We start from the raw sequence: 26,216 nt of genomic DNA on the forward strand, positions 1-26,216 counted from the left end.
ACTAAATTAATCTCTTAATCTCTTCAGAAAAAAATTCCAGGGCAGGCCTGAATCTGTCAAAGTGAATTTCTCCTGAAATGCACCAGATTAAAAACATGAAAACAAAAAAGTTCACAGACACAGAAAAGTCTCAAATATTATTTTTTGTCTACCCATCAATAGTGATTTCTTCAGGAAGTTTTCGTAACATCAAGTAAAATTAACTTCTGAAGACTGTTTGGCTCACAGAAAAAACCTGTTAAGCTAAAGAACTTACTGTTACAATATTGTTGCAGTTGGGTTTTTCCGTTTGCTTGGGATTTTTTTTGGCTATTCATATGTTATTGTTTCGACATCAAATACATTGCATAATATAATGCAGAATCAGAAACAAACAGGATATTTTTAATAGCAAAGCACACTGGAAATTCTGAATTTTCATCCAAACTAGGATAAGTTCCCTTTTAATACCAGTTGCCTATTATACAGCTCAGCCTTGTTCCTCAAGAAATGACGGAAAAAATGGTCAGGCACAAATGTCAAGTAAGTGCAGAAACAGAATCAAAAAGGGTTTTCTGTGTTTTCTCTTAGTCAAAGAGCTCTGAGTATTTTACTAGCATGAATTTTTTTTTTTTTTTAAATTGATCCTACCCTTGCTCAGGATACAGTAAACCAGCATAGAAAAGTGATTTTGCAAATAACAAACAGGGTTCATTCACTGACCACAAGAACTTGTCATAGAAATTACAGATGCTATGGATCCCACTTTTTGTAAGAGACAAAAAACTTGAATTACAACATTACTAAAGCAAAATAACACAGACATTATTTTGCTGGCACCAATATCTGACCTTTATAACCACATTCAGAAATACGAACTCTGGTCCGGATTTGATTTTTTTTCCAAAACTCTTTATGACCCCCTTAGATGACAAGACTTCTATGCCTTCTCGTGTTTTAATCGATCATAAAACAAAGTGAAAATTTTATTTCTTGTATATATTCTGTAATCTTCTTTCATCCTCATGAAAGCAGTAAGTACAGTAAAGGACTCAAGTAATTTAGGAATTGAAATCCAAAGGAAGAGAAAGTATAGTTACATTTGGGTCTTACTAGGAACAGAGAGAAATGAGGCTTCTGTACTTCTGAAAATGAATACAGTTGGAAAATGGTTGTACAGAAATTCAACTGCTCATACTACAGTGAATTCATGCGAAAATTTCCCTTTCCCACTATTATCACTCCTGGTATTGACAATCCCTTTCAAATAAGATGCTTCACTCCTGGTGATTTCAAGAGCACTTACATAAGTCCCAGCAAAGATAAGCTTGGTTACTGTGTTTAATTGGGTCTTGAAAACAGTGGCAGTTATTTCTGGAGGAAAAGGGCAACAATGAAACGAGCAGCCTTCAAAGAACTAAGTTTCTTAGAAAATCTTACAAATGGGAATGGTTTTTCCACAACTATGGAATAATCTTGGCTATGGGCTTTATAACTGTGTTAGTTTTTACTTCCAGAAGTGTCACATCAGTAAAAATTAACCTTTAACACAGAGTAGGAGAGTGAATATCAGGAAAGCTGTAATTTTAGACTGAATCTGAAGAGTTTTCAACCCTGGCAAACAGCATTACCCTTTGCAGGGTTAAATCTGGTGTCTGTGGGGAACAAACCAGCTGGGTTAGGGATGTACTGACATGCAACAATCCAGCCCAGCCAAGTTCTGAACTGGAAATCATCCACTTGGTTGTTCTGTCTCCAAATCAACACCTCCAGTTTCTCACTAATAATTCAAGGATCCATAGGCTGTCTCTATTTTAAGCCCAGCTATTAAACTCGACTACACATTGAACAAGTGTCAAGTTTAAAAGTTTAGGTTAGGAACAAGGAGACAAAGTGATCTGGAAAACAGAAGTGCAGTTTTTACATGAGCTTGGGCAGCTCCCTAAATGAACTGTATCCAGTGGAAACAATACCTAAGTGCTGACATGGGAGTTTCCCACAGATTCTATTGGCCTTCAAAGCCATGTGTGTCATCAGAGTCTCTTGCTGAAGCTGTACATAAATATCTAACTGGTATTAAAAAAAAAAAAAAAAAAGAATCAAAAAAGTTCCACAGAACCAAAATGAAAGCCAGATGTGGAAAAAGCAGATGCCTAAAATGTACTGTCATTTCAAGATAGAATAGAAACACTTGCTAATATTACTGAGTAAATTGTCATGAAGGAAGTCACGTGGAACATTCATGATTTCCTGATGCATCTCACATCAAAGAAGTAAGTGCTCTATTAACTAAAATTCCTGCAATAAGTATCAAAGTTAAACCACAAACTAAATCTGTTTTATGATTGCTACTCTGATTGCATGTTGAATTAGGATTATGTTCTTATCAGTCATTTTAAAAAGACAAGGTAAAGCATGTCAAGATGGCATTAATACTTGGGTCAACAGTCCAGCTCTGGAACAGGAAACTGAACAATGAAAGTAAAAAAGATATTCAGTAAGTGAAAAGTCTCCCATATCTTAGTGCAAGTTGTATTGCTTTAATCTGTGAAAATGCAGTCTGTGCTAATAATGTAGGGAGGGAGAGTTTTTATGGAAACTTCAGGCCATCCAAAACTGTTCTGTCACTCCTACGGAACTCGCATAACTTATGCAGAATCTCTTTTAAGCAACTCAAATTTAGAAGCAATTTCTCATCAAAGCAATTACATACACACATCATGAAAGCAGCTAAGCATTTAGGTGAATTTAAAATAAAAAAACAAGAAAAAGTTTCAGTGTGTGATTTCACTTAAGATGCTGAAGCTTAAGACCAGCATGACAGTTTTGCTGACTGCAACAAAACACTCTAAGCAAAACATTCAGTTAAATCCTCTTAATGGATGAACATTTTAAGAGCAATCCTTTTTAAAAAAGCACAAGATCGAGTTGTTTCCCTATCAGATGCAAATTTATCAGTCAAATATCAGTGATTTTGCATACAGAATTACAACCTGATTATGATGCTACTGCAGTAAATACGACGTTGGATGACATTTAACTTTACAAGTCTATTTTCTTTACAGTGCAGAAATAGCACTGGAGAAATTTTACTAAACTGGAGGAAAGGAAAATCTTCAGTTACTAGAAACCATTTTTATGGTCTCCAAACCCACCAATAACCTATAAAATCTCTCCGAAGAGTTTGCATGCTGAAAGGCACATAACTCCTTAACAGAACAATCAAATATTCTATTCACCAAAAGAGGTCATAAATGTCTTATGAAACCTCTCAGTACTTTTGCTGCAGTCTTTAGGACATAACAAGAATATCTCAGACCAATCTAAGGAGCACCAACCTTAACAAATCTAATGCTTCCATTTTAGAGAACACATTCTGCCAACAGCAGCTCCAAAGTAGCCAGAAACCTGAAAACCCATTTTGCAGACCTCACACTCACCAACTGCAGGGTGAGAAAAATGAGCTCAAAATACAAGAATAATTCAGCAGAAAATATATTAAAAGCACTCTCTTGTGCATCTAAAAAAATTAAAATTTGCCCCAAATTATGTACTGAGGGGGTAGTGGGAGACCCCAAAACAACCTCTTTGATTTTAAGAGCCAACAGCGGTAAAATGCAACGAAAGAATAGGTCTTTTAATCCGAAGCAAGCAAGCATGCTCCAGAATCTGCAGATAATCTGCCTATCAGACCTTAACCTTCATAAACACAGACTTTATCAAGACTATTGTACTAGTTAATCCTGATAAAGCAGATGAATTTTTACAAAAATATACCAATACTACAGGGAAGCAATCAAGAAAAGTCACTGGTTTTATGGCAGTTAGGCTAATTTGAAAGCATTAGCTCTACAAATATTTTGTATGTCGGTTTTTCCACGTATGAGTAATGATTTCATCACATAAACCTCAGCGCTGAACCAAAAGATTTTTTGAAAGCACCCTAATTCCATTTTTATTATAAACTTTGAACTTCAGTAAGTTGCAATAAACTCACACCTGACTCTACATTTTGTAGAAAGTATCTAAAACTTCATAAACAAACACCCGTGGACACGCTGAAACTGCAAAAGAAATTTACTGACTGATGTCTGCAAAATAATACATTACTAACTAGGGCAATTGTAATTGGTTTTACATTTTACATTAGCAGCCTAAAAGTCAGGCATGGCAATCAGACCACAGTTATTCTAACTGTTAATAAGTGGTACATGTTAAATGGTGTTTCTTCTCCTTTCTTGGATCCCTCTCATATAAATATTTAAATATTTTCTAGGTATTACCAGGTTGATTTAAGAATGCATCAGGTATTTTACAGTTTAATGTTTCCAGCACCTGTTCCAATTATTTTAAAAGGTTAAAACACAAAATAGAGAGCCAAGTTATCATTATCCCCCCCCAACCTTATTAAGCAACACTGTTGAGCCATTTGCAGCTGAAAAAACAGCTCCACCATTTGCACAAGCTGCAGTAACTCAATAATCACTTCAGAAACATCCATGTGATATGACTATGCCAAAATTAAATTATGATGTAGAGTGGTATAGACATTGGCAGATGGAGTAGGGAACACTAATCACTACTAAAATACAATATTAAAACAGATACCTGAGCAACCTGATCTAGTGAGAGGTCCATGGCAGGGGGATTGGAACTAGATGATCTTTAAGGTCCCTCCCCACCCAGGCCATTCTATGATTCTGATACCTGTTTCATTTTTTATGGAACACACTCAGCTATCACAACTCTTTAGACAGTGTTATTGCCCATGAGATCAAAACCATACCCCAATTTCTCCCCACATTCCAACTTTAGTCACTAGACAAACAGTATTGTTTTCCCCATACTACAATCCCTCAAGCAGTATAATAATTACATTTTAATTGACCTAAAATGGTAATTGATTTCCTTATACCACATAACACAAGTCCCTTGTTTCCTTTAAAAGCAGTATCTGAAAACCCAGGATACAAAAAGTTACAAGTAATTTAAGAGAATGTCCAAATCACTGAGTAAATCAAATACCACTGCTTGATTCTATCAGCGATTCATTTAATCACATGGTTAATTCTTAAAATCCAAATTGTATTTTCTTACCTCTGCAGCTTGTGTCTCCTGGTGTAATAAAGTTAGACCTGTCAAATCTTCCAAGAAGGAATGTGAAGAATTAAAAACTTTAGCTAGGAAATTAAACCCTTCTCGCTCATACTGTTCAAGGACCTGTCAAATAAACAAACAGAAAAGTATTTAAAATATAATACCCATAACATGATTCGTCATCATATTTTGCTCACAAAATAAAAGCACAAACTTTCTTATGCTCAGAAAATGACTGTATATTGTAAGCAGCTAAAAATTTCCTCAACTTTATTCCTAAAGTGAGGAAAGGTGAGGGCAAAAGGGAACAGAAGTGGGGTTTAAGATTTCCTGGTTTAAACACGCCTTTAAGCTTGTAACAAGACAGATGATATGGCAAGAAGAAACACTTCCCTGCAAAGTCACGAAAGCAGCATTTGAGTTACACAAAACACAGTAAAAGACTGTTACAATGTATCAGTTGAAGGGACAGAACCATGCTGGGACAGACTGAAAAATTCCCCAATTTGGTGTCCAAGTCCAACATCCTCCCAGTCTCCAGTGATTCATGGTTCTGAGATTATTGTATCTTAAAGCAGTCTCTATTTTTCTGCTCTAATCTTCACAGTTTATCTTTTATTTGGAGAATTTTACAGACTCCTACAAGAACTGTGAGGAAGATTTTAGCTTATGCTCATTTCAATCCCCTGACCATGAAGAATTTTACTTCACACAGCTTTAGCTTAGATAAACTATTTGCCAGGCTGATTTCAATCCAGTGTGATGGAGATTAAGGGAACAGAAGAAAAATCTCAAAGATAAAGATGATTCCACAAGTTTTGTGAAAGCAGGTAGCCAGAAAATGGAAGGAACTTATGATTGAGCAACACAGTATCTGCTGTTTCCCCGTTTTTGTTCCAGGTTCTACCATTGATTATTTAATACCCTGGTTTGCTGTCACCAGGTTTACAGATGAAGCAACTGAGCTTGATAGACTCCAAAGTAACTCTTCCTACAGAGGTTTGTGTAGTAGAGCAGGATGCATGTAGGGACCTCAAAACCACACAATATTTAAATACAAAGGAGAAATACAAATGACATCAGAGCTAGACAGGCAGGAGAAGGATCAGCAGGATCACCCTGGATCAGAAGAGGCAAGCTTTTCAGAAGAGTGGAAATGAGAGTTCCATTATGAATTCATCTAACTCATCCAAATCACAGAATCCTAGAATGACTTGTGTTGGAAGGGGCCTTAAAGTTCATCTTGTTCAAACCCCTGCCATGGGCAGGGACACCTTCCACCAGCCCAGGTTGCTCCAAGCCCTGTCCAACCTGGCCTTGGACACTTCCAGGGACGGAGCAGCCACAGGTTCTCTGGGCAATCTGTGTCAGGGCGTCAACACCCACACAGAGAAGTATTTTTTCCTGATATCTAATTTAAACCTACTCTCTTTCAGTTTGAAGCCATTCACTCTTGTCTGTCACTACAGTTCCTGATGGACAGTCCCTCTCTGGCCTCCTTGTAGCCCCTTCAGACACTGGAAGGTGCTGAGGTCTCCACACAACCTTCTTTTCTCCAGGCTGAACAGCTCCAACTTCCTCAACTGGTCTTCACAAATTACTCTCAACAATCTTATTCTTCACTAGTTTAACAATTTCTAATTGTCTCAAATAACCTTTGCATTGATAAATCTTAAAACTGTGGAAACTTGCACCACCCGATAGCATTTTTCAGCAAAACACATCCAGTGAGTTTTTACACCGAGTCCTACAGGAATTCAAACTCATTTAAAAACATATTCATATTTAGCTGACAGAATTGTAAGTTTACTGATAAAACCAGACTAGGATCTTCACTCAGATTTTCATGCAAAATGTCCATTTTAGCAGTAAAATTATCTAATGCATTCTTAGGTTTCAAAAAAACACAAAGAGAAACAACAGAAACACAACTATGAAAAAGACAGATGTAGGTGACTATAGCAAACACCTTCTTGACCACACTTTATGCTCCTAAAATAGATAAAACCAGCACTTAGTGTTCTCTTACTAAATCAGCAGAAATCGTTCTTCACGTTTTATTTATTTATTTTGCCATACATGGGGTTTTGTGTATTTGTTCATTGACCCATAACATAATGAGAAATCAAAAAAGAAAAAAGGAAAGGAAAAAAGATATTAAAATATTATTAGAGGCATTTCTTTGTGTTTTGTGTTTTTTTTTATTCCAGAGAAACAAAGTAATCTGAACGTTCACAATGCAGTGCAGAGAACTGTACAACGTCAGCATTTCATTTGAGATGTGTCCTCTTAACATTATCCCAGTCAAATTGCACCGTGGATAGACACATACATTTAATGACTCTTCTGTGTTTCAAAATTACAATATACCAACTGAAGTGCAGAAATCTCTTGCATCTGGCTCTTTGTGAAATACTGTATGCAGATGCCAACTTCTAAGCTTAGAATGTATTCACAGCCCTGCCTGTGCATATCCCCCAAAAGCTATCAGTGTTCTCCAGTGTGCTGCTGGTGCCATTTGTTTGGAACCACAATCCAGAGCTCAGGAGGCAGATTTTTGGTGATGCAGGCCAGGTTATAGGTCATGGCACACTGAAACCATTTCCAGCCTATACACAAACTCTAGCCTTATTTTAAAATTTTACAGCATATCCATGAAATGCAGGGACAACAACATTAATATATTTTGGTCTCTTCCCAGAGGTAAAACTTGCTAAAGATGTAAACTATCTTGGGATATGCAAATTTTATGAGCAGAGGCAGGAATTGAGTGCAACCTTACTACATACAAGTCATTTATCAAACAGCCTTTAAATCTGGCTGATGTTGTTACTCAGCTAACTGTGCTTTAATCCTCATTTCCAAAAAACCTGTGACTCAGGCCTGAAGTGAGAATTTCCAGGTACTGCTTCCTCAGTAAGTACATGAATTCAGTGTGCCAGGGTCCTCTGCATGAACTGCCCTGGTTTATTTTCTCCCTGTAGCAACCCCATCGTGCCATCCTGCTCTGTGGCAGTGACTTTCCACAGTGCTGCAATGGCAAACTTAGGTTTGGATAACAAATTTGAGTATAGCCACAGTATCTGAAACACTTAAAGTCCAAAAAAAAAGAATATTTTTTCTTCTACTAGCAACCAGAGAAACCTGAAAAGCTTTACTGAAAAATGTACTTGCTGATTATAATTGCTTGCTTTTTATAATGGGAGCAGGCTGCTGAATAGAAGTATCTGTTAACTACTTTTAAATCTGAAATCCCAGTCACATGGCCCAATTCATAGCAAGGAGCCAAAGAAGGACCTGGCAGCAGCACTCTGCTGCCTGAGCAGTGGTGGTACCATTAAAGAAGACATACATTACAATGAAATCCTTTTAATATATACACAGTGACTCAAAGAACATTTTGTCACCCTTAGGGATTTTATTTCCCAGTTCAGACAATTAAAACTTTACAATGCCTCAAAAAGGATAAACACCTTTAACCTTTACTACACAAATTCAGTAGCAGCTGTTCTCTGATAAATGTAACACTGCATATATTTGTTCAGTAGCCACTGAACAGACCTCAGAAAGAAAAAAGCATGAGGAAAAATAAAATTCATCTCAGATTCCTATGCCAGGAGACCACATAGGGACACTCTGTGGATCATCAGGAATAATGCCAGTCAAGATAACAAATGGACACAAAATAATTCTAAAAAATATTTCCAGATTTAATAAGTTGGCATGAGCTTGCTTTTGCACTTCTGAACAATTCTCTTTGCTGCTGACACTACACTTGGAACCAATGTGATCATTCAGAATAACAGCTTTATGGAAGGAAAATACTTGAGAGATGTTCTAATTTTTATTACTATTGATCTCAAACTATTTAGTCGCAGATGTGAACAATCCTGCATGAACTTTTCCTGGGAATAAAAGTGTCCCTACCCAGTCATATGTCACTATGTAGCAATTAATTTTCTCAAGACGAAAAAAACTGCAAAACAGCAACAACAAAAAGAACCAGAAGGGTATAATTCTAGCACCAGGCCTGGAAAGCTGGAGCAATAAAGATTTATTAGGGCATTCTTATCTTTTTTCTTACTTGTAGGTCATTTGTCAGAGCTTAGGAGGAGAACTGGAAAGTACCATGTCCTCTATTTCAGAGCAGCTACAGGAGAATCCACATTTTAGTGGAACAAATGAAGCTGTGGATGCTGTGGATTATCACAACAGGGCCAAATTAATGTATTGCCAAAGTCTCCCATGTAAACAATACCCAGTAACCCATTTCATGAGCAACCTTTTTATACTCATCTGTTTACTGAAGGAAAAAAAAGCAAATCTCATGGTAGGAGGAAAGAAATGCAGACCTAGAGTAAAAGAACTTGTTTTGAAACGGGAAACAGATGTGCAGCCTTTGTGTTATATTCTTTTTAACAATATTCTGCACAAAGAAGTCTCAGTTGCTGGGTAGAAAGACATCCAGAAAGAGAATCGGGCTCCAGCACTGCTTTATAGCATAAAAGTTAATATCTGGTTAAGTAAACACACAAAAAACAAGCTCCTAACCCAAAGAACCTGGCTACTGATGTAAAACCGGCTCATGGATTATGCCTTATTTCTGTCACAGAAATTTAAAACTTTTCAGCAGTATTTACATTTGCTTTGGCTTTTTTCTTTCCTAGGCATTTTGCATCTGCAGAGTTTGAAACAGTGTTGTTTACTTTCCAGGAAAAATAAAATAATTATTATTAAAACTAGATGGATTGTTTACACTAAGAAAGATCTATGCATAGCCCACCTCCAAAATGAGGGGTGCTGTGTTTTACACTCTTCCTGGCTTTAAACACTTTCTTCAAAGATGACAGAACACTTCCCTCCCTGTCCTGCCTCTTTCAAAGGGGGCAGATACTTCACTAAACATTTCAGAGTCAAGAAAATCACAATATTTAATGTTCTATTTAGAAATTTGACATGTCTACATATATTTTTGCACACTGTTAACTATCTGGTTATTGCAGGCAAAGCAGAGTGAATAGAAAACTACCGTGTAGCTTGAAAAAAGAGATATTTCAGTTTCAACAGCTACTTGGAAAATAAGACAGACACGTAAAAGTCTTGCCACGTCCCCTCTTCAAAGTTCAATGTATCTGCTATTAAAACGGTAAGTTTAGTGAAGGATGACAATGCTGTGAAGAATCCTCTTAAATGAGAAGACAATAAGCTGAACCATCAGGACCTTGGGCCCAGGCAGTTGCACAGCACTGCTAATGTTCAAAATGAGACCCATAATTCTGGTTGCCTTAAGAAACCCTCATCTCCTAGACTCTTGCCTTTTCATGAAGTTCTCAATTTTTATTGTCATTTGATACTGAGAAGTTGTAAAAAAAAAGTCCAATAAGGTGATGCTGTAATACATCTCTGAAAAAGAATGCAACAAAACTGCACTTTTGTGAAAGTCAGGTAATGAATTTTTCAGGGACTCAGTTCATGATATTGGAACAAAAAAATCTGATAATGTTACCTGAGCTCAAAATTGATTCTTAAAACACTTCACCTTTAGATAATACTCCAAGTGCATTCACACATGATTAAGTTTTAAGAACAAGATCACAGAAAAAAGTTTTGAAAAACGCTGCACTCCAGGCCCACTCTGAACAAGGCTACTCTGGAAACACAGGACAGTTATAAGTTACAAGGCAAAAATTGCATCATTTTTGGCTCACGTCCAAATAATTAAAACACCCTCTGCATACACAATTCTCTCCTTACCTTCCCATAATCAGTATTAAAAATGAGAGCTAATCAGTCTCAAACCTTACCTAATCTGAGTACAATGTGCTGAAAAATCATTTAAGGAACAGACTGCTACTTTAATTTAGAGTAGGAATGTATTCAGACAAATGTGTTTTGTCTGTTGCTATTTCCTACAGCAATTTTGAATGACAGTGGACAGAAAATGGAATACTAACTTACTGAAGAACTGGTCCTAAAAGGTCTCAACAAGATTTTTTTTCTGCTTAGAACTTTTCAGTTTCTCCTGAAAAAAGAAACAAAGGAAAAAGGAGAAAAAGTAGAGTTCTTAGAATTTTAAGATATGTCGACCTTGCCAACATTTAGTTCTTGGGAGTTGCATGCATTCTGAGCTTTTCTGAAATGACCTTGATGGGCTTTATACAAAAGTAATCATTTTTCCTGATACGAATTGATAGAGTAATAATACAGACAAAACTACAAGATTTTTATTTTAGCTCCTTTCTAAAATATTTCTCACCAATTAAACATAACAGCATTTGCAGATTCCAGTCAATACAAGGACTCTACTGCACAGCATACAAGTTTAACGCACTCCCTGCCTGAAAGCATTAGTAAATAGAAAGGTAAGAGGAGAGAGGAACAGAGAGCATAAGAAAATAAACATCTCCATTCTAGAGATGAAGAAAGAGGAACAAAAGAGTTTTCTAGTAGCCAATACCATTAGATCATCTGTCCTGACCTCTTTTAACACACTGGTATATCTTTAAGTCACCTAATTGCCATTTCCTGTTTGCTCCATGTTTTACACCGGATGGGTATTAACAACTTTATTTATCCCCATTCTGCTTCCTGCCCTGAATTTATGCTGATTAGCTATTCACCAGTTACAACATGTTTGGCTCCAGTTCATTCTGGCATTAGTCACCATCTATTGTACAACAACTCAAAAGGCCCTTCTCTTTCCCCAGTCCCATCCGAGGGCATTGACAATTTAGGGCTGGATAACACATCCCATGTATGGGGACAGACATCCAGAGCACAATCCTGGGGTTTGCCTTGAAGGGACAGTCCAGAAGCAGCAGATATTCCCTAATGCTGGGAGTGAAGCAAGGGCACTTCCCCAACATCTAAGAAAATGATTCTTCTCACAGAAAAGCAACTGCCTGATGCTGAAGGTTGCTTTGGCTGCCTGTACAATTTGATTATACAAAGACAGGAGCTGTCCATCTCTGAAGGTTGATTTAAGCAAGCCAAAAGCCAGCACTGGGTACTGCACATAAAGTCATTTATTCCATCCAGCTTTCCCCGGCCATCAGCACTTCAACAATAAGGCATGGTCTGTCAGACATTGAGCACCCAAAACTATCACTGCCTCAAACAGAAACTGCAGCTGCTCAGTAGTTTCAGATCTAGGCTTAAAACCCCAGATTTTGTAGGTTACTTCAGAGCAGAGGATTTCACTATCTGGATGTGTACAATATCTATGCAAAATCACACTGGAGGAACAGCAGTATTTTCTTCAAAACTGTATTTAGTGGATTTCATAAATTTGAACTGTTTCATCATCTTTTTAAATTAAATTTTCTTCACTCTTTTCCAATTTCAAAGAAAACAAAAGCAATTCTGCAGAGACACAGACATGGGCAACCCTGTAGAAATGTGGAAAAATTGAATAAAAGTCAAACTTAACTTTAACTGTTCAACAATGCCTGCATGGGCTTTTCTAAACAAAACAACTGCTTTCCAGTAAAGCAAGGCTGATGATTTAAGTTTAACTAAAGAAAACAGTCATTGATGTAGACCACTCCTGCCAAAGACTGCAATGAGAAGAATGCAGAAAAACATAAAAGAAACAATTATAATAATTAAAAATATAAAAGTCTACTGTGTCTATGAATATGCATTGAACCCTTGGAATAACAGAACAATAAATAAGGGAATAGGAGGCATTAGATATTTTAAGTCAAAGTGTTTTAGTTCGGTTTTGTTTTTAAACAAAAAATGACAGAAAATGAATTCTGTAGCAGCTTTACAGAGATCTGACAAGGCACTCCGTAGTTGCCATTAGAATAAATTATTACAAATGGTATTCTAGGCACAGTTAGGTATTGAACATGTTAATACTAGAAAACTGCAATGATGCTGTCTTTTTCCAGATTGATAGACCTTTACTTTGTACTAATTGTAGTTAAAATGTAACTGAATCGAAGGAACAATAAATATTGGGAAAAAAACCCAACAACAAAACCCCAATCTTCTAAGACCCACAGAATTTAATTTAAATGCAACAGAAATACAACCTTCAGAAATACGAATCCATTGTTTTTACAAGTGACAGGTTTCTTCTTCCCCTTAAAAAGCAGCATTTTAAAGTAAGTTAAACTTAACTTACTTTGGAAAATTAATTTTATTCATGGTTCAGAAACAATATAAGTATTTTCACTTCAAGACTTCAATCAATTCCATTTTTTTCTTTTAGTTCACATAATACAGACTTCTGTTTAATGGACTTCATAAACCATTCTCTCTCCCACTCAGGACTGTTTAGAATAATATCTTACATCCATTTAAGGTCACTGAACAATTACTGGAACATATTTTTACTACTTTTAATGCTATTTAACTTGGAAACAAGCAAATGAGTCAATGTCTTGGACCAATCAGTCACACCAGCTGCTTCTTGGACTGAACTCTGGGACTTTCTGCAACATAACTTTGATTCTACCATCTAACATGGTACATTGCCACAGCAGCATGAATGGACATGCTGTTTCACTGAAACATCAGGAAACAACAAATTGACCAAATAAAAGAAATACAGAACAACAAAATAATTTGTTTACTTCTCTGAAGGGTAAAAACATGCTACCTATTTACTAGCAAGAGATTCTTCATCTAGTAACTTTACTACTCCAAAACCAGAAGTAATAACAACAGAACTGCTTATTTTCTAGAGCAAAAGGAAGAGAGAATAACATGAATTTCAGAATTTTATGTTCTCTGTTCTTTTTTTCTCCCTTCCTTTTTGTCTTTCCCTTTCAAGAAACCTCCTTAATTATTTAATCAGCAGAGTTCAGAACTTCTAGTGCAAAGAACACAATACTGAAGAATGGTTCCTAAAACACTTTGCAGTAAACCTGCACTCTATCCACTCCCTTGTGTTGTGAAGGCAAGACCCCAAACCAGAATGATCTGGGAAGGAAAGTGGTTTACTCTGTTATTTTCTATGTCAAGTTGTACTTACACTCCCTAAGATTGTAATGGTTTCATTTGCCATGCTGAGAAGTCTTACCTGATGAAGACAAGTGGATTGGAGACAATAAATACAATTATCTTTGGATTGGGGGCTGGGTAATAAAAACCGGTTTTGTTCAGCAAAGTATGAAAGACACAAACCTTCAGTTTTCGACATTTAAAGACAGTTGCAAACACCCACACTCAAAACAAGCGCTTGGACACTGCATATCCAGCTGCTACCTTGGGAAAGATCTACCTCTCCTGAAGTCAGAAGTTATGAAACGCATCCTCCTCTCAGAGCCCTGAACACAAAACAGATCCTCACCCATGTGAAAGTATTTGGGTGGGTGGTTTAGTATGACAAGACACAAACTGATCTTTCACTTTGTATAAACAATGTCAATTAATACAGATCAATACACTAACAAGAGAATCTGAAATGGAATAATGTCTCCTCAATTTCCTGTGGAGAAGCACAATTTCTTCTCCTTAAAAGAAACCTAAGTAATAACAGCAAGAAATTGGTCCCCACTGTAACTCCAACTAAATTACAACAGAGAATGTAGTCAAAAAGAGAAAAAAAAAGTCTCCTGAATTCTTTTATACGTGATAGATTTATCTTAATCGAAGAAAATGTAACAGTAAATTGATTAAGAAGCCATTTCACAGACATGTTAGAAGTTGAAACACAGAAACAACGGAATGGTTAGGAGCAATTGTTCGTTAAAGACGTCCAACATCATCATGTCTGGTGGGGTAGAAGAGTACAAGTAAATGCTGCCAGCAGCAGCATTGGTTAAAGTTCTAAACTATCCTTGTGAGCTGCCTGAGTTTTTAAATAACCTTATTTCTCTTCAGTACCTTAATATAAAGCATAATATAAAGTTTTGCTTCGTTTTTAGAAATCCTCTCTTCTGTTGACACTGGGGGGCTGTTTGGTGTCAACAACTTATGTTATCTATTAAACATGGATCAACCTGAATCCACCACCTCTGAACAGCTGGTGCAAAATACCCACCATTTCCCCACTCGCAATCCAGCCAGAGCAGCGCCAACACATGACAGTCTCCTGCTTGCTGAATTTTGGTAAAGGGCACGATTTAAGATTTGACATGAATATGTTCTGTCTTTCCCCATGTCCCTTCCTTTCACAAGGAGCTGTTCTGTGCAAGTTCAGCACTACTGTCTTCATGTAGGATTAGCCATGATGTTCCCAGCCATCACGATGGACTAAGCAAGGAGTAACTTCTCCACTCACCTACACATACTTCATTAAAACCATACATTTTTTTCTCAGATATAGGACAGAGATAATGAGTTCTCTCTTACCCTATTAGATTCAGTGTTGTTATTGTCCCATTACATATATATATATATACATACACGTTCCATTTTTCAATGATCACCTCTCCTGTCTGTACAGCCTCCACACTCTCTTCCCTGTCCACAAAACAGGGCAATGTAACTTTTAAGATTTCTGAGGTTCTTTATCACATTTGCTGCCCTCTAAGGGAACAAAATTCCACCATAATGGTCATAATTTCTTAGCGTGTGATGTGGCATTCTCAGTCCACATCACAGCTTCATTCTGTAAGTATCCTTTTACTTGGGATACTCTATATTATATTTTGTTGACTTTATTGTAAAAATTCAGTATTTATAAAATAGTAAGACTAGGCAGTATTTTGAAGAATGCACACCTTTCAGGTAACGAGCAGTAAAACATCCTCACCGTGACTAATTTTGAAAAGATAAATTATTTCAATTCTCTCACTTAATTTAAAATTTATTTCCAGAGAGGTAAAGGCTGCCTGATATTTCAAAAGTTATGGGCAAGATAATCCTGCCTCCTGCTTCCCCCAGTAAAAATGACATTTTTCAAAGAGCAAAAGCAAAAGTGATGAATTTCTGTAACTCATTTACCATAAAGCAAATTTCTATGCCAGCTTAAAAGTAAGAAAAGTACTAGATTTAACTCAGTATGTTGAAAATATGCCTAGGTGTACCTATGAGACATTCTTCGAGTCTGAATGAAATCTGCCCAATATTACAGAGGCTGCACTGTAAATGGATGAGCCAAATGTTAACATATGTAAATTCAGGAAATAAGGAAAGTTATAAATGGACTTGGTTATGCAGACTCAATGTTACAGCACAGCTCCAGAATTAGCTCTTTTAAAACATTCTTTTAAATTTTTGAAACATTAATTCCTGAAGGACAAAGTTTTTTCTTAATTTCCTTTATCATTTCTGCAAGCTCTGTAAGAGTTGGCTTTTTTTAGTACAGGAAAAGACCAAGGCTTTTTTCCCCCCCGTGATTTTTACATCTCTAACATCAGCACAGTACTTGAATTGAGAAATGTAGAATATAAAATGCTTCAAGAGTTTCACTGACAGATTGTACAATATGCTACTACTGGGAGAAAGCAAACAGGAATGTTTTTCTCAGTGCAGTTGGGGCAAATATGAGGGGACTTGCTGGAATCAAAATTAAAATTATGTCAACTGAAAAACACCAGTAAGTTGAATACTGCAAGTTACTGTCATAACTGATCAGAACAGTTTAAAGTAAAAATGCATGCACAGCAGTCAGCAGATGAGAACAATGAAAGCATTGTTAAGTCTACATGATGATAGATTTCAAAACTGAAACACTCACAAGCAACTTTCACAACCCAGGCACTCAGTAAACATCACGGCAAAAGTGTTTAATGTATTCCTGGGATGTTAAAAGGGGAAAACATTTGTAAGTGTAGGGGACTATCTTGACTGAAAGCAGAAATTGTAACATAATGCCTAGAATACCATCCCTGATCCCAGTGTCTGTCCCTTCCTGACATGCAATGAAACTGAAAAACATTTAATGCTAAGTCAGTGAGATTACTCAGTGGTTAAAAAACTACATCAGCAGCTCAAGTTTTCAGCACACTGAATGGAGAGTTGAGAAAGAACTTGAAAATTAGTAGACATACTTACAGTGATTTTTTAAAATTTCGTACTGGAAATAATTACATGAGAATGATTGTAGTAGGGGAAGGAGAAAATATCTTTAACGAAAACAAGCCAGCTTTCCAGCACATGGATGATAAATCCTATCTCAGGAGGAAATGTGAGATCTATGTAAAAACAGAGGGGGCATCTGTGTATCCAAGTTGGTTGGTAGCAATTTTCCTTAATGACATTAAACTCTGACTCTACGAGGCCTCCTTGTTTGTTTTGCGATGCACAACAAGGGAAGCAATAACATGAAAATGTTCATTACCCTCATTAAAATATAAACACTGGCAATTTTGCATTAAAATACATATTTTAACATTCATGTGTCAAGGTTTTAGCCAGTTGTCTGCAAGAGTCTACTGGCACAGGATTAGGACCACTCTGCTTTTTTAAGGAATTCCAGTGCTTCTCACCATAATATTATGAGCAAATATCCTGATTTTGCTCCCATAAGGGTAAACAGACAGCTTAATTAGCACAGTAATAAGCTTAATATTCACATTCTGTAAGTAAAGCAGCTGTTACAAATAAATACCGACCCTAAAGAACTTGGGGCTCTCCCTTTTCAGGGACAGAACCAGTTTGGCACCAGAAGAGCTTTCCCTGCTCCTCAGAGCTCCATTGGCAGGGCAGTGCCCTTAGCTCCGAGGAAGGACATTTGACATTCCAGCACACACTTCTGCAGAACCAGAATAAGACAGCAGGGGAAATCACACAAGGAAAATTTGGTCCAGAATAAAAATAGAATGGTTTCCTGCTGCGACCATCCCAAAATTCCTGAACAACTGCCTGTGGGAAGCTTCTTTGGCATGCAGCCTGTTCGGGACAATTCTGGATATGGAAGAGTTGGCTACTGGACGTCTGGTCTCCTCAGCTTCAAAAGCAGCGAGATGAAGTAATGACTGTGAGTCAAACCAAAAAGGACTTGTAGATCATTAGCGGCTTCTCCTAAGTCATCCAGCTACACTAGATGGCTTAAGAATGTACTGGAATTTTTTAAAAATTCCTAATTTATTAGTTTTATGTTTTAGGAGTAACGGAGTGGCAAGAGCTCAAGAGAGAGAATGCTGACGTAAGAAAGAACAAAAATGAATATGGTGCCAGCAAATTCAATTATATCAGCGAAGCCACTTCTGTGCTAGAAGTCTGAATCTACAGTAAATCTGACATAGAGCAGGATGAAATTATGCTAAATTACTATACTAAAAAAAAAAAAACCAAACCAAGAAAACACCACCATACAACAAACCAACATACAGACTAAAATTAAATTGTAATTGGATTTGTCATTTCAAAGTAATAGCATCAGATTTCCACAAAATGCAGGGTGACATATTCTTGTGCTAATAAATAGAAAGTTAGAAAAGTAAACAAAGCCTGTGTTTCTACTGTAAGGAAATATGTGAGCCAATGAAGCAACCTTTTCAGCACAGAAGTAATTTAATACCCAAACCACATGAAAAGTGATCTCTCTGGGAATAGAACAGCTGCTAAAATCCAAGCCAGTTTTTATTAAATCATCAAGTCTGTTTACGTAAAACTGGGCTCTCTTTAAATGACCTCCGAGAGGAAATTATTTGCTAACAAAAAATTGATACTTGCATTTATCTATATAGGTGTACATTTTTATTGTTTTCATATATTGGTATGTCTTGGATTGGAGATTAAAAAAAAGAAAAAAAAAGAAATAAGCTTATTCTAACAGTTTAACTCCTCAGGTTCCACCATCGAATTTTAGCTACAGTTGAGCTTTCAGCTATTCAAAAGGGTAGACCAAAATGTTGTTATTTTTAGAAATGTGCAAGTTTAATGCTTCAGCTTTTGAGGAGAAATGCACATTAAGCGTCCTTCAAAACTTGTCAAATGAACCCAGGTAGCCCAGAGGAATAAGAGGAATACTATAGAATAAGATATTGTGCAAGTTCTCAAAAAAATGACAGTGGCCCAGGAGTTTTTGATGGCTGTTTGAAAGAAGGGTAAGTGCAGTGAAAAGAACAGAAAGAACTTCTTGCAGTCGGTCTCAAGGTGCACAAAAGGGAACCAAAACAATGGCACTCCCAAGCAGTCCAAACCACGAGTCAAAACCTCTGAAACTTCCTATCAAGATATCCCACTCAAAACTTCTTGAACTTGCACTACATGGCCATAGAAAACTTGTGAGAGAAAACTTTTCCAGGCCACAGTACAGGAAGACAACTCAAGAGCTGCCCCACTGTTCTGGCAGGACACAGCACAGAGACAAGGAACAGCTGCAAACTGTGAGCTGACTCAGGACTGTCAACACCAGCACCAAAATGAACAGTCTCTTCAATTAAGAAGCAATTTTTTTCTCTCAATTGTTCTTTATATGTCTGTTTCGTATCACAAAGCAGAAATTTAATATCTTTACAAATACACAAAGTTGCTTAAGTTCCAGAAAGCTAAAAAGTTGTATTTATCAGACATCAGAAAGAATTTCTTAAACAATATTAATCTTATTCCTTCCCACAAAACTAAAAGATATTGAAAGTATTTATGTGAAAAACCTTTCAGAAATGTTTCAGAATCCACTATCTTCTTGGATTCTTCAGCTGACTAGAACATTTACATGGAGATAGCATGCTAATAGGTGATGTCAAAGAAACTTGGAAAACAGCAAAAAAAGAAGGGTAGGAGGGCACAAGAACTTCAGCTGAAGCAAGCTGAAGCGATTCCAATTCCTAAGGAAGACAGACAAAAAGTCAAACATAAAGTAGTCCACAGTACTCCAAGACTGACCCAGAGCAAGACATATAAATAAAGCACAGACAAACTTAGACTTACCTTGGCTGAGCAGGCTGTGCACTTATCAAATGCCAGGCTGACTGGAAGAACATTATCAAATCTTGATAAAAATCCTCGGATCTAGAAGAGGAAAGAAAATTACAATACTGTTTTAAAACACTTCCAGAATTCAACATGAACTGAAGATACACAATCTATAACTAGGGTATATAACATTCTAACAGTCACCCTCAGTAAAAGCTGTAGTAAATTCATACTAACACATATTACTCTTTTTCTATATGCAAATAAAGGCACAACTATCTAAATGCAACACTATTTAGCCAGAAATAGAGGCACAGCACCACCTGCAGTTTGCCTTTTCTGAGTGCAAAAATTTGATCAAAAATAAAAAGTCATGGTATAACCAGTTAAACATACTTTTATTGCCCATTTCTAACATACTCTGAAAATCCAGTTGTTGTGCATTACTAAACTGTAATGTTAATATGATAGTACTGATAGGTGAATTTAAAATTCCAGACCAAACACTTTGCAGCATGTTTGAATATTCAGACTATGAACTCTTTGGAGTATTGATCGTCCTTTTTATTCTGTGCTTTTATAGGCCTATTACAATGAAGAGATGTCATGAAGAACAGAACTTTAGTAACTCTGTAATACAAATAATAATGCCTTAATTTTGAAGTCTGTTATGGAAATCCATCCAACATACACTCCACACATTTAATGGAGTTGGAATGGCAGAGACCTGGGAAGCCAACAGCAATTTATACTATTAAACAGTATAACTAGTATTAATACAAAGGTATTTTTGCAGAAACGCCAAGCCATACATGATATCAGAACACAAAAATACAGCCATTTTTTACACAAAGGAAGTTGAAAATAAAACAACAGAATGAAGCCTTTCTGGTACCACTGTTCTGTACTTCCAATATCCAAGGAACTCCAAGTCACTTCCTGGAAATAAATCCAGTTCATTTATGACAGTCCAAGAGTCTATGAGTGTGCAATGCTTTTTATCCGCCAAGCAATACCTTCTCAAAAAGAAGACTGCTGCATTAATTACTATCCCCCTTTTTCCCCAGTATTGGGTTCACCAAGTGAACAAAGACCAACATAAAACACCTCCCCAAAAACTAACAGTTAACTATAGACCCCTGGAGAAAATATTGCACTTCCCCAGTTGGTTAGATGGCTGACTGCTAAGAGAAACCAGCAGTTTGTAAAAGGATTAGATTTCACATTCTTTGAAAAAAATATTATCTGTTTTCACTTGATACCAACTGAAGCTGTATTTGTGTTAGCATGTCTAAAAGAGAAGACATTCATAACAGTCACTAAATATAAATGTGAAAACAGGTATAGGATTGACAGAAGTCACAATTCTATGAATAGTTTTCCAGTTAAAATCCATATTTGACATGGATCATATCTGAAAGCATACCCCAAAACAGAGATAGAACACAAGTAAAATCATACAGGGATATAAACCAAACCAGAAAGCACTGACTGGACAGTTGATATTCTCATCAGTCAGAAACACGTGAACTGAGAAGCCATTATTTTTCCACTAGAAACAGTATAATTTCTAAAGTTTCCTAGGAAATATTCTAAAAAATATTAACTACATTATGTAATATTCCTTGGTTTTTGTTGGGGGAAGGTAAATTACTTCTTCACTATCCCTTTTTAGGTGCTAAGAGAAAGTTCAAATTGCAGATGTGTTTTTCGGAGGTCTGGAGCATATCCACTATTTGAGAACAAAATCACTGTATAAGACTCAAAGATTCAACTGTTAAAATTACTGAAATTATTTTCCCAAACAAACTGATCTAGCAAGAGTAAAATGCCTTTCATATTACCATTCCATATGATCACAGGAGGCATTCTGACAATAACAGATAATTAATCCCGATAATTACAGACATTAGTTTGTCAACTAAGAAAGCAAAAACTTCTCCAATGATAAATCAGTACCTGGATCAGCAAATGAACAAGACTCAGATTTGGATTCTGCTTCCTACTGAGATGTAAGAGGTCAAAATACCTCCCTCAGCAGCTTGTGTGGGCTGGACTTGACTGACAACAGCATTAGCATTGGAACTACAGATAACACTATAGGATATGGGAATAACTAAGTTTAAGTAACACTGGGAAAGCAACAAACATCAATTAGTGCCAAAGCTGAAAATTGTTGAGACCCTTCTAGATGAGATCAAAAGTGCCAGCATGGACAAAAGCCTCGTACTGAGGGGATCTGAACCAGTCAATCAAGAACTGGATATTCCTGACCAGTCCCAAGCTGAGTGTCCACAGTAAAAAGGGGAAAAACTTCAGGGGACTCCTGAGAAAGAACTGAAGAGACTCCAGACTTACTGGAGAGAGAGAACCCAGGGAGAACCTAGGGCACCCCACTGCATAAAATGACCCAAGTGTGCATACTGGTCATTACATAAAATTTTATACAGCCCAGACCCCGAGATACTTGGATGCTGCAAAGACATTTATGTAGTTTTATGTTTTTCTGAATCAAGATTCATTCTTAGTGTAAAAAACCCACAAAAAACAATAGAACCTAAAAATACTGCTCAGAAACAAATGGTTTATTTATACAATGGAAGCATACAAACAGTCATTCGGATAGCAACATAAGGAAAGAGGCACAGAATAATTCTAGTTCCCAATGACAATATCAAAGAGGATACGACTGTGGGTAAAATCAGGAGACAGTTTCTTGAAGGACTGTATAATATAACAAATAAGAACAAGTCTATCCAGCAATTTGAAAAAACTTTATCCTTAGCACATTTGTAACTAGAGTTGGGGTTGAGTAAAAGAAAAAAGTGCTGTATTGTACCAAAAATACATGAATATTTTGGAGAACTATAATAATTGTGAGTTGGCTGGATTTGAATTTTTTTCATACTCCGAAGAGATTTAAAAAGGGAACAAAAGTCACTTTGAAATGATCATATTGTCACCTCTGATGGGGAACATGACAGTCAGAGGTTGCCTTATTCACATATTGCCTGCTCCAAAGAAATTCTTGCTATGTACATAGCAGAATCTGTGCATCCACAAGGAGGACAGACACAATGCCAGGAACACAACTACCTTGGCCTGTGTGATGGATTAATATTATTCATATATGTTTTTTTTTAAACAAACATGGAGAGTCGGTCCTTTGAGGAATGGAATCAGCATATTGCATGTTTTTGTTAAGGAGACAAAATCTGTGACATTTGTCTTTTATAAGTTCCCAGGTCTTAAACAAAAGCATTTATTCACAAATTATTTACCTGATGAGGAACAAGTCCAAGAGAAGTAGGGGGTTCATTCATTCTATCATCACTACTGCTGGCCACAGCATAACCGCTGCCAAAAATTCAAGAAGGAAAATTAGAAAAAGACAGTACACTCAGAGTCAAAATTTCCAGTCAGCTTCGAGGCATTTTGTTACAGCTCACGGTTTAGAATCTGGAAAGGAACCTATCTGGAAAGTCTGTTTCAGAGTAACTAAGATACACCATGGGGATATAAATCAGTCTGAGACTTCTAACGTGCTCATGGCACTTTTTCTTTCACAGATTTTAAAGACAGAAAAAAAGCCTCGATTTCAAGATTGCAGGATTTCAGAATAATTACTGTATTAAACCCACTTAATTTTAATTAAGGTTTGCAGTATGTGGCTTATCTTGAAGCCCTTCATGTGACACAGATAGTTACAACAGCTGTTCATTACACTCAGACACTGTCCAACAAGGGAATGCCAAGATCCACTAACAGCAATATTTTCTTCTCAATACTTTTCTACTGTTAAACTCAGAGAGAAAATAAAAAGAAAAACTCAAGATTTGATGAATCCATTCTCTCAGACACTTTTAAATTACACTAATACAGTAGATGTGACCTGTGTATGTATGGTCAGTCTTGGTGAATGAAGATTTGGGAAAGGTCTTTACCCTTCCAGCCTGCGCAGTGGATTTTTTAGGTGAGACACAGTGTGCGCTGATCTGAGTCCACCTTTTAATCCTAAGGTTCATCTGCCAGGGTCGAGCGAGCTTGGACAGTGGCAGTGAGGTCCTCGTAGGTTTGTTTAGAGTGACCTTCTCTTAGATGGATGGCCTTACAGGGCTGACGAGCTCCATCTGCCCGGGGGAGTTTCCCTGACCGGGAATCAAACCCGGGCCGCAGCGGTGAGAGTGCTGCATCCTAACCACTAGACCACCAGGAGTCCCCAGATGTGACCTATAGATTACATTAATCTACAGACAACACTACACTTTACAGAATTGTCGTACTTGGTGTGTTCTTCCTTCTTCTCAAAAGATTTTATTGAATTTGTCTTATTTCTCAGATAATACCAGTGCAGAAATGACTCACCCTTCTGGATGCTGTAAAACAGAAACCATTAATTCCACTGCAAGGGCTCCAGCTACCATGGCTAATCCAGGGCGACTGACTGTGCACTGCTGGTCCAGTGTCCGATCCCTGGTGGACTACAAAGACAGACAATTCTAAAGGAAAGAAAAAAAGTAACTCAAAAGTAACTATCTGTCCTGATACACAAAACAACCTTAGTTCTGTGCAATTAATTTCTTTGATCTTCCAAGTAAAAGATGAGCCATTTCTTAATCCCATGTACATCAACATAAAACAAATCCCTTCATGAAACTTCATTTAAAGGAAATAAAAAATTCAAGTCACGACAGAAGAAATATATAATCACCAGCTGCATAAAGTTCTACTCACATCCCCTGGTGCCACAACATCATTGCAGAAGTAGCAGCCCAGTTTATAGCCAGGGATATTTGAAAAGAGTGATGATCCCAAAAGATCAGAAGGACCAGCAGCATTGCTGAAACACGAATCACCAGACTCTTGCTGTTTTGATTTCTTTAGGCCATGTCTCATAACAACAAAAGTGTCAAATCCCAAGGCAGCATTGATGACCAACTGTGAACAATAAAGGGAGAACAAGAGATTTTAAGTGAGCCAAAAAGGGAGGGGAATAAAAGGCCTCAAGGCTTTATTAACTGTATATGTCAAAACCTCCCATATGCTGTAGATAGATGAACTACCCATTAACTGCATATCTACCATCCTTGTAATAAACAGTAAAGTTTCTGAAAGGTGCAGAATTCCAGTTATCAAGTGCTTCTAAGAAACAAAACCTAAATAAAAGTCTGTTTCAGAAAGGCATAAAACTTCGCCTTTTTCTGTGTCTTTCAAGGAAATCTGATACAAATTAATGACTCCAACTTGCTGCTACACAAACCTATGCACACTTGCTGACAAAGAAGTAACAGGAACTTCAAGCAGTGAAACACCATCTGTTATCCAAAAAAACCCCACTTCTGCTCAGTAAGGAAAGCAATTAATGATTACTTATGGTCTTCATATGCATATGCTTAGTCACGTGGGGAGCACAAGCAGCTATGACACAGTTACACTGTCATCATTTTCCCTTTTCTCTCTGGTTTTTGGCAAGTGTTAGGGTAATCTGGAGCTCTGTATGTTATAAGCATAACATTAATAAAATAATGACTGTAGCCAGTAAAATCTAAAGGAAAATTCTACACTGCTTCACATACAGATACTTTTGACAGAAATTCTAGTGCAGCAGTTCGTAATTTTTCATTCTTATACACAGGAATTATTTAAAAGAGAGACTCTGAGGGAAGTTATGAAGAATTAGCCATCCTAGCAGCAAGCCTGTGAGTTGTATCATCATTCTCAGTATTTCAAATAATTTCTGGATAGTCTCTTTCGTAGTAGTTTATTCTCCCCTCAGTTCTAAAGTAGAACCATGCTGTTGAATCTGTGGCAGCATGGCCAGGTCTACAGCAATTAAAAGACTGCATCTTCTCATTACATCTACCTGTAAAGCCTGAATATGGTATTCCACCTTCGAAATATCAGTAACATGGCATGGCTGATATTACCAGAAATTAATAACATTCCACTGCAATAAGCTGTTTCTCCTCTTTTCAGTTTACTGGCTCGCAACTATTTCAATCTAACTGATTGACCCTTAACAAAAAAACCCAGAATCATCTGGTTTGGGTAAAGAGTGTCTCTTGGTACGCATTAAAAAAAAAAAAAAGGTGCAAAATTTTACAAGTTCCAGTGCTGAAGAGGAACAAAGGTTTAACATCTGACATGAGGATTTAACACTTGAGGGGTCTAAGATGCTTGTTTTGGGGAGAGGACTGCAGGAATATCAAAGAATGACTATATGGGACAACCAGCTCTTTCTTCTACCTACATACCTGGTTTTATGCACTTTACACACATTCTCACTCACTAGGTTCTTCATATTCCATGTGCCTTTTTTGAGACCTTGGGGACCAAACTGCAGTACTTCAGATCTGCAGTCATCATACAAAATTGCATTT

The 26,216-nt window shown here is 36.9% G+C and overlaps 1 protein-coding gene across 5 annotated transcripts in view; it reads right to left on the reverse strand.

Moving 5' to 3' along the window:
- Positions 1–26,216, reverse strand: part of ATG7 (autophagy related 7) — a 103,896-nt gene that overhangs the window by 54,757 nt on the left and 22,923 nt on the right. For all 5 annotated transcript variants that reach the window (XM_027665983.1, XM_027665980.1, XM_027665981.1 and 2 more), the window contains 5 exons: positions 24,571–24,774; positions 24,202–24,317; positions 23,118–23,193; positions 19,852–19,932; positions 5,077–5,199 (listed from right to left, as the gene is read on the reverse strand). In XM_027665983.1, coding sequence (XP_027521784.1) covers positions 5,077–5,199; positions 19,852–19,932; positions 23,118–23,193; positions 24,202–24,317; positions 24,571–24,774 — 600 coding nt within the window. The remainder of the gene's footprint in view (positions 1–5,076; positions 5,200–19,851; positions 19,933–23,117; positions 23,194–24,201; positions 24,318–24,570; positions 24,775–26,216) is intronic.

This window comes from Corapipo altera, unplaced genomic scaffold (assembly GCF_003945725.1).
Source record: "Corapipo altera isolate COAL_440 unplaced genomic scaffold, ASM394572v1 101, whole genome shotgun sequence".
Classification (NCBI taxonomy): Eukaryota; Metazoa; Chordata; class Aves; order Passeriformes; family Pipridae; genus Corapipo; species Corapipo altera.